The sequence below is a fragment of the Sinocyclocheilus grahami genome, unplaced genomic scaffold (genome assembly GCF_001515645.1).
Source record: "Sinocyclocheilus grahami isolate Dianchi unplaced genomic scaffold, SAMN03320097.WGS_v1.1 scaffold97.1, whole genome shotgun sequence".
Taxonomy (NCBI): Eukaryota; Metazoa; Chordata; class Actinopteri; order Cypriniformes; family Cyprinidae; genus Sinocyclocheilus; species Sinocyclocheilus grahami.
This window is the reverse complement of record NW_015505276.1, coordinates 2,426,387-2,435,256: the sequence shown is the minus strand read 5'-3', so window position 1 is coordinate 2,435,256 and position 8,870 is coordinate 2,426,387. Positions and strand designations below refer to the sequence as shown.

At 37.5% G+C, this 8,870-nt stretch overlaps 1 protein-coding gene across 3 annotated transcripts; it reads right to left on the bottom strand.

Moving 5' to 3' along the window:
• Positions 1-352: 352 nt before the first annotated feature.
• Positions 353-6,795, bottom strand: LOC107587968 (ATP synthase subunit d, mitochondrial-like). Of its 3 annotated transcripts, none has more exons than XM_016275953.1 (6): positions 6,701-6,795; positions 6,013-6,144; positions 2,433-2,529; positions 2,282-2,353; positions 987-1,049; positions 353-620 (listed from the first exon to the last, which is right to left on the bottom strand). In XM_016275953.1, exons 2-6 carry the CDS (start codon positions 6,132-6,134, stop codon positions 489-491), a joined length of 486 nt encoding a protein of 161 aa, XP_016131439.1. In that variant the 5' UTR covers positions 6,135-6,144; positions 6,701-6,795; the 3' UTR covers positions 353-488. The 3 variants fall into 3 exon arrangements, with proteins under 3 accessions (XP_016131439.1, XP_016131441.1, XP_016131440.1); XM_016275955.1 differs by having other exon boundaries at positions 6,013-6,141; positions 6,697-6,783; XM_016275954.1 differs by having other exon boundaries at positions 6,697-6,780.
• Between the last annotated feature and the right edge of the window lie 2,075 nt (positions 6,796-8,870).

Here is an 8,870-nt window from a genome sequence, read left to right as displayed (position 1 = left end):
ACCTAGTGATGCCATGTAGACAGAGAAGAGAAGTGGTCCAAGTACTGAGCCCTGAGGCACCCCAGTAGCTAGATGCTGCGACTTGGACACCTCACCTCTCCAAGATACATTGAAGGACCTATCTGAGAGGTAAGACTCAAACCACTGCCGTGCGGTTCCTGATGTGCCATTTTCCAATAGGGTTGACAGGAGAATTGGGTGGTTCACCATATCAAAAGCAGCAGACAGATCCAGCAGTCCATGGCAGTCGCTCTTATATATACTATTAGTCATTTTGCTTCAGTTTCAAAATACAGTGCAAAAATAATTAAAAAGTCATTATTTAAGCAATTAATTTTTTTATTTTCATCCACAAATAAAACAGTAATGAGTCACGATGATTTCACAATTGGAATCACTTCTACAGCAGAAGCATTACTTTACCAGATTATACAGCGTAACCTCAGGCTGAAATATACATGACTGAAGCTCTGGGTGCTGCTAATAAATTACAGGTCGGCGATAGGCTTGTGTGGCCAGTATGGATGCTTTTCCTTGTCCAGCTTGGTCTCTGGGAAGGTGTCGTTGAGATCTTCTATGGTCATCTGGTCGAAAGGAATCATGTTCCTGAACTTCTCAAGCTGCCAAGGACAAACAGTCAGATGGGAAAAATATTTAAAATGCTTCAAAATGTTGAATTTGATCAAATCCAATAATTTTATTTATGAGTATTATGGCAAAGTTTTACTTATAAGCACAGCCTGACATACTTTGGTCTTGTGACAAGTTTCAGATACACTGAGCAGCTAATGTGCATTTTTGTGCAAGTGTGTTTCTTCTGTTGTTGTCAGCAGACTATTCAATATTAATTGGGTCAGCGACCAATCATTATGCACTTTAGTCAGCGACCAATCATTATGCACTTTAGACTAATTTACCAAGATTGACTGGAATAAACTGCTAAATGACTATCAACACGATACAGTGACGCTGCAGATTGAACTTACCGCCTTCTCATACTCAGCAATACGAGCTTTAGATGCTTCAAAGTAAGCAGTTGCGGTTTTGTTCTGAAATACATCAAGAGACACAATATAATGATATGTGAATGACCTTAAAAAAATAAAATGTTTTTTAAAAACCTAGACCACTGGTGCAATCAGTTCTAAATAGAATAATGAATTTGGTCTAGTACATAAAAATGTTCACTGAAGTATTGAAATGTCTAAACTAACGGTGGTTAATTTTGCTGTTTATTACCATGTACTGTTATATAGGTGCATGCAAATGAGATAATGGCAGGGGAAACACTGTATTTTGTATTTTATTAACTATTTTTATATTTTATTTAATATCAATTATACATTTCATAGTGTTTGTATGCTTTTTAACACATTAAATGACACCTTATTGTAAAATGTAACCAAGATTTTCTATTTGTGAACTGATGTTCAGCTGATCTTTTAAATAGTCAACTTAATTTCGGGTCATCATCATAAAAGCTCTGCAAACAATGCCACAGACACGAAGATATATCTTTTCATTTAATCACGCTGAATGCTTACTAAAAACTGACACAGTCATCAACCATTTCAAGTTTAATTTTGACGTGACACAAAGTAGTGGTATCTAAGTGGGAGAGTTATTTAATTACTTTATAATTAGTCAATAACGCCATAATTTTCTTCATTCAGGCCGAGAGCTCACACGAAAAAAAAGAGGCGGGATTTCACACACGAACCAATCACATCCAATCATAACCGATCATATCCAATTATAGTGCGACGGAGGCATTGCCTCCTCTCACATGACTTTCCCCCATTCATCTCAATGAGCCTCCAGAAAAGTCACGGCACGCTTTAGGGTCTCTGTAGAAAGTCTATGGACCGAAGGGAGGCAAGCCTTCGCTGTAACTTTACCTGTGGGTGTCGCTGTTTGACAGTGTTACTTTATAAAAACGAGTGACTTTTATACTTTTAATGCCATATTTAGTAATATTTGCGATTAATGTTTGTAATATTGATTATTTTGTCATCCAATTTTTGAGGCGACACTGCCTCCCTTGCCTCCTCGGAGGGAACGCCCCTGATACATATATATAATGAATGAAATGAATAAATGAAAATGAAAAAAATATCTTTGGTGTGTTCATTTAATCAATACCAGTGTAGAAAGCATGCACTGCTTACTAAAATAGGTTAAAGTGCTTGTTGGGTCAATATGATGGATCCCCCGTGAAACCGATTCAGAGCAAATACATAAATACTGAAAAACTTTAGCTGAAGTATGAGGAGAGACTCACAGCTTCCTGCTCCTGGGCATCAATCTTTGCCGTCTGAGTGTCCACTGGCTCAGGGACTGTCAATGCAGCGAACTGTAGATTGAGAAACAGAAGCCTATAAGAGACATAGCAGAGCAAAAACCTGAGAAGCTGAGAAACCACTGGATCTCACCTTCTTCTCAAACTCATCCACCATGCCTGCTTTGGCCACAACACTCCTGTAGTGACTCCAATCGATGGTAGCTGGTTTCTCTGGCAAGGATCTAAGTCTGCAAGTAAAAATAGTTCAGCACAAATAATAATTGACTTGTTTGATATGAAATTTTAGTTTGTGTAATTTGCAAAAATCTATATCTAAATCCAAAAACCTGTGTTTGAGTAATTCTGCATTTATTCACACTACTAGTCAAAAGTTCGGAATATTTGCGATTTTAAGATTTTTGAAAGACGTCTTTTATTATCACCAATGCTAGGTTTATTTAATCAAATATACAGTAAACCAGTAATATTGTGAAATATTATTACAATTTAAAACAACTGTTTTCTATGTGAATCTAATTTAAATACAATTTATTCCTGTGATGCAAAGCTGAATTTTCAGCATCAATACTCATGTCTTCAGTGTCACATGAACCTTCAGAAATCAATCTAATATGCTGATTTGCTGCTCAATTATTAACAACGGCTCTTATTATTATCAATGTTGACAGTTTTTGCAGGATTTATAATATTTAAGGAATACTTTTTTTCAGGATTGTTTGATGAAAAAGTTCAAGAGAACAGCATTATTTGAAATAGAAATTTTGTGTAACATTATAAATGCCTTTACTGTCACTTTTGATCAATTTAATGTGTCCTTAATGATTAAAAGTATTCATCCTGAATGGTAGTGAATCAGTTTCTACTAGGGGTGTGCGATATATCGTCTGCGATAATATCGTAATTGTTGTTTTAACGATGTGCGATTTGACTGAGTATTTTGCAAAAACCATTCAAAACATCCCTACAGAGCGCACGCATACATTACGTGAAGTCTAGACTAGTGCGTGTGCGCATTTAGAGTGTTTTCTTGCACTGCATGATTCAGTCTATTAAAATGCATTTAGAATGATCACAAATTCAAGACATGGCAGAAAATTTATATATTTATACCACTTCATATAGTTATTCAATTTCACACGAAGAGTGCCGTTTTTCTCCAAAAATTACCATGATTACAAATGTGACATTGAACTCAAACAATAAGTTAATTAAGAGACTTACATTTTAGACACCATATTGCTTGTTTTTCCTCTATTTCGCCAACAAAAATCATCCCGAATACAGCCACAGCGCTGTTTTGTGTCTCTGAGCAACATGACGGTGTTACGTTCCTGAATGAATCAACCGTTTAAATGATTCGGTTCAATCGCAATGACTCACTTATTAACAGTGATTTGCTGCCACCTGCTGGCGGTTTTAATTTCACCCAATGTTATAAGTTCTGTTTTATTTTTCCCGTATCGGAGTCGGAGAATTTCACTCTGTGCGTGGGGTGGAGAAGGTGGCAGCTCTCACAAACACTGCAGCGTGATTGAGGGCTACGTTACTCCACCCCGCTCACAGACAGCACCGTGCTCTGAGACACAGAGCTGTCCTGGAGCAGCCCAGAACGGTGAATGACATTTGTTCGGAAGCATGGTTTGATGCAGACAACAGCCGGGTTTCCATCCAACTTATTTGCATATTGATTTAATGGAAAAAAAAGCTGAAGAATATGCCCTTCTGCGTGTGTTTCCATCAACTGTGTAATGCGAATAAAAATGGACATCAGCCTAATAAAAGTGACGTGTTCCGACCAATATATACGTCGCACAGTTATTATCCTCATTAAACTTGTCTAACGTTAACCGTCAAGAATGTCAGAAATCGCTAAGGGTTTAGCACTGTTTTTTTATTACTAGATTATGGTAAATTGGTTTGTAACTTGTAAGCAATCTGTTAACAACAAAAACAACACATTAGTGAATGGTTTTGGATCTTTTACACTTTTTTCAATTAGAGTGTAATTGTTTTAATGCGTATCGAATATTGGAATTATAGACTGAATTGAAGATGAAGGCACTACTAAAATGCTAACCATGAATGTTTCTTCTCTTTAGTAATTGCTGTCTGATGGCTGAACAAAAATCGAATCCAGTATGGCAGCATTTCACCGAGCCAACTCCAGGGAAAGCCAGGTGCAATATCTGCAATGGACTGGTGAGCTTGGGAGCTGAAAAAGGTAAAAAGAAAAACACCACAAATTTGTGGAGTCACCTGAGGTGTCACCACCTCCAGGCTTACAAAGATGCACAGAAAGAAAAAGAAGACGCAGCTGCCTCTACAGCCAATGTATCTCAGCCAACTCTAACAGAAATGTTTGATGCCCAATGTAAATGGCAGAATTCGGATCCCAGGTCAAAAAAACTTGAAACTTTAGTTACGGAAATGATTGCCACAGACAACCAGCCATTTACATGTGTCTCAGGTATTGGTTTTCAGAGGCTGGTGGCTGCAATGGAGCCCAGATACAACCTGCTAAGTCAAGTGCACGAAAACCTTTACGTTTTTATTCACAGTTGGTTACTTGAGGACTTTGTTTTATATAAAAAAGTTGCAAAAAGCAGAAAGTTAGAATGCACTTTAGATGTTCTGTGTCATTTATACCAAACATAAATGTTGCTGGTTGCTAGTGTGTTTGCAGCACTACCATTATTTATTTTTTATATATTTTATATTTTTCAGTTTAATTGATTTTTATTTATAAAGTTGTATTTATTTTATTTAAATGTATATTTAAGTTTACATTTATGTTCCAACAAACTTGAAAACTTCTGCTTGATAAATGCTCTAAAACTTTTATGTAAATGATCCGACACTTTTTTTTTTTTTTTATATATATTACCCGTTTTATATATTTAATACTTGGTAAGTTTATTGATTTGTTTGGTTAACTTTGGATAAATATTTTATTTTAATACCGTGCAGTGCACAAAATTAAGATTCGAGAGATGGTTCAAGTCAGTGTTCAATAAATGATGTTGTTGGGTTTAGAAATGTTGTGCATCCACGTATTATTAGTGTGACATTTTAGCATGCAAATGAAGCGGAAGATATCGGCCCTAAAAATCGGCAGCACATATCGGCCATCGGCTGACCCTGACCTCTAAACATCGGCATCGGTTATAGAAAAACCCATATCGGTCGATCTCTAGTCACAAATAATCATTTTTTTGGAGCAGCAAATCAGCATATTTGAAAATAAATTACATTCTAATAGAAAACTATTATTTCAAACTGTAATATACTGTATAATTTAACTAGAAGTTGTAAACGTCGAGACTGAATCGTGAAGCATCACAGTATTGGAACCACTCTGTGACGACGCATCAGAAAAGAACATTTTTGTCTAATACTGTCTGGACAACAGAACTGGCTCTGACTGGACTGAGACAAACTTTGAAAGAACTATTGCTAAATAAAGCATAGACAGCTTTAGTCACGTGTATTATCCCCCAACATACAGTACACTTATTACCAGGACAGTCCATTGACCTGCACCTGACCTATGGTGTTTCGCTCAAGGGCACAATGATGACGGTTTATGTATCGCCCCTTGATGGTTCAAAACAAAAAACCAGCACAGCTTTGAAACCCCTAGGGTAATAAACTATGTGCTAGTAGAAATTGCGGAGTTGATGTCCTTCATGCAGAGCAGCAGTCAATCTCACTTTGCTGCGATGGAATCACTGCGCGTCTTCAAGCTGTTGAACATGGCTCTCTGGTTCGGTGGGACCCTCTCCGCAAAAGCCACCCAGTCAACGGCCTTTACAGCTGCACGGCGACCTGCCATCTCTCTGCTCCTGTCAAAACATTTCATGTAGACATGGTTATTAAGAATGACAAAGATCTTTTTTAAGTTTAGCAAACTGGACCAACTGCATGCAAAGCACATTGTTGGGCCAGCTGGTGTAATAAGACTTTAAATATTTTTAAAGTTTTATTATTATTTTGAAGCCAAGCACTTAATGTTATCCAGACTAACATATTCAACATGTACATCTATCTAATCGGTCACAGAACGCCAACATACACTGAGAAAGACGCCAGCCAAGTGGCTCTAACTTGGCATACTGAAGGGAAAAAAAAAACGTTTTCGCATTTAAATAGATTTCGTAACAAAGTCAATCGTTTTTATCAGAAATTATGTTAATAAGAGCATCTGCAACGAAAGGCCTTCTGTAACGTTACACAAGGTCAGCGTATGACTTATATAAGATAAACACAAATATATCCAGCCCAAAACCGCGTCGTGTCTCATAAACAGGGAAGAAAAAGGCCAATGTTTATCTTTTATTCAAATGAAAACAAAAGGCGTTGTAATATTTGTCAAATGACTGCATTTCGACGCGTACTTACTGCTCAAGGATCAAGCCGCTGCAATGACAGAAGCGTGATGGCCGCCGGAGAGCGGAAGCGCGGTTAAGCAAGCCGCGCTCGCTACTGACACCCAGCGGACTGGAGAAAACACCACACTGCGGTGCACTTGCACTAGAGGGCGCCAAACAGACATATCGTTCATCACTCAGATTGTGTAGCTTTCAGGCCTTTCATCAAAAGCTGACAAAATGTAATTTTAGCAGAACAAAATTCAAGTCAATAGCCAACTCTTTCAAGAAAAACTCAAGAAAGACTCCTCATATGATGCTGCTAAAAAGAACATTATTTGGTGTAATGAAATGTGTTTATGCGGTTTAAGGTTAAAAAAACACATTATTTTCCACATACTGTACATTATTGTTTCTCCTCTATGCCCCGCCTTTCTGAAATGTGTCGATTTTTACAAAGCTCATCGTTCTGAAAAGCGAGGTGTGCTCTGATTGGCCAGCTATCCAATGCGTTGTGATTGGCCGAATACCTCAAGCGTGTGACGGAAATGTTACGCCCCTCAAATACTGTGATGCCGTGTCCCGGCCGGAGCGACGAGACAAAAACATGAAAACCCATTACAAACGAGGCAGTTGTTACTGATTATAATGACTTATACTGTCTTTTTACGTGTTGCATTGTGTATCGCGCCACGTAAACATAAAACCCTGTCTGGAGAAACGACAAACAACAAGCGCCCTAGACTGCTCAAAACTTGCATTTGAATCGTCAGTGGCAAATTCTTTAAATATAAAAAACGTACTTACAGTCTGTGAGTCAGAACAGCCCAAATGCGAGTAAACATCAGCGTTGTCGAGTCCATGTAACGGTGTCAGTCGCCAGTTGGCGGCTACAACTTTTACGAATTATAACAATGCAATGAAGTGATAACAACAGCCACTTTTTAAAGAGATTCGCTGTTTCTGACATAAGCGAATAAAATAATATTTTCCGAAGACAACATCATTGTGATTAGCTGTTCTGATAGGCAATCTAGAGGTCTGCAGACTCTGCACCCATTTAGTGTAAAATATGAAAATAATTAGTTCATTAGGCTATATTATTAAACAACGTTAGCTACCTTTATGGCAACCGTGGTGTTGCTGTTATTTTAAAATCTTAATAAATTGTTGCGGGACCTCCCTCAACATCTGATGTCAATATATAGGCCTACATGTTTTTTTTTGAAAGAATTGTTTACATATTTACACTAAACCCTTTCAATGTTCAGCTGCCCCTTGACATGTTGTGCTGGCTAATTTGTTTATTTAAGTGGATGACGCAAGTCACCTTGTTTACTAGGCACAGCCATTTTAACCTGTGCTGGTCTTACATTTCACCTGTGGCCTTATGCCGGTCTGTGACTTTCATTAATTTTCTGGGGCATTCTATAGGAAGTAGTGAAACAGGTCCCATTTCCATTTTGAAAAGGTGATTTTCATAGTAAATTTCTGTATGATTTTTGAATTTAGATAAAATGATGTCTCCAGAAAAGTAACAGGGCTGGCAGTTGTACAGTTACATTACAGCTTCAGTTCCATTTTATATTAGCCTATAGGCTTTGTTATGAAACTATATGCTTTTGAGAAAATTTTCGCAGAATATCCACATATCTACTTTAATTTGTTCTTTACTTCTTTTTACTTCTTTTTCTGCACTTTTTAATATATATATATATATATATATATATATATATATATACTTTTTAAAGAGATTCGCTGTTTCTGACATAAGCGAATAAAATAATATTTTCCGAAGACAACATCATTGTGATTAGCTGTTCTGTCATAAGCGACAAGAGCGAATTAAATAATAGGATACAAACGGACTGATAAGGTCAGAGCAGTGTGATGGCCAGCTTGCCCCTAGACACGGTTCTAATAACTTTTACCTGAGAACATTTTTCTGCTTCATTTCGGAAAATGTACTTTTCCCTTCTTTATTCTTCATAACCAGGGGCGGTTCTGGGGGGGGGGGTGCCTAAATTTGGAATCATATCACACCATGTCGTGAAGGCGCTGTGTTTCGTTGTGAAAGCGAAAATACTTTGTTTGGTCTTCCAAAAGAGGACACGACTAGAAATCAGTGGTTAAGTTGTATTTACAACACCGTTCCAGAACAGTTCAACCCAAATATTCAGATGTGTGCAGCACATTTTATG

Bases quoted from the DNA above. Each gene is read 5' to 3' on its own strand.
- LOC107587968 (XM_016275953.1), bottom strand. From the start codon at position 6,134: ATGGCAGGTCGCCGTGCAGCTGTAAAGGCCGTTGACTGGGTGGCTTTT. The intron at 2,530-6,012 runs GTGAGATTGACT...TTTTACTTGCAG, and splicing joins AGTGATTCCATCGCAGCAAA to ACTTAGATCCTTGCCAGAGA. The intron at 2,354-2,432 runs GTGAGATCCAGT...CTCAATCTACAG, and splicing joins TGGATGAGTTTGAGAAGAAG to TTCGCTGCATTGACAGTCCC.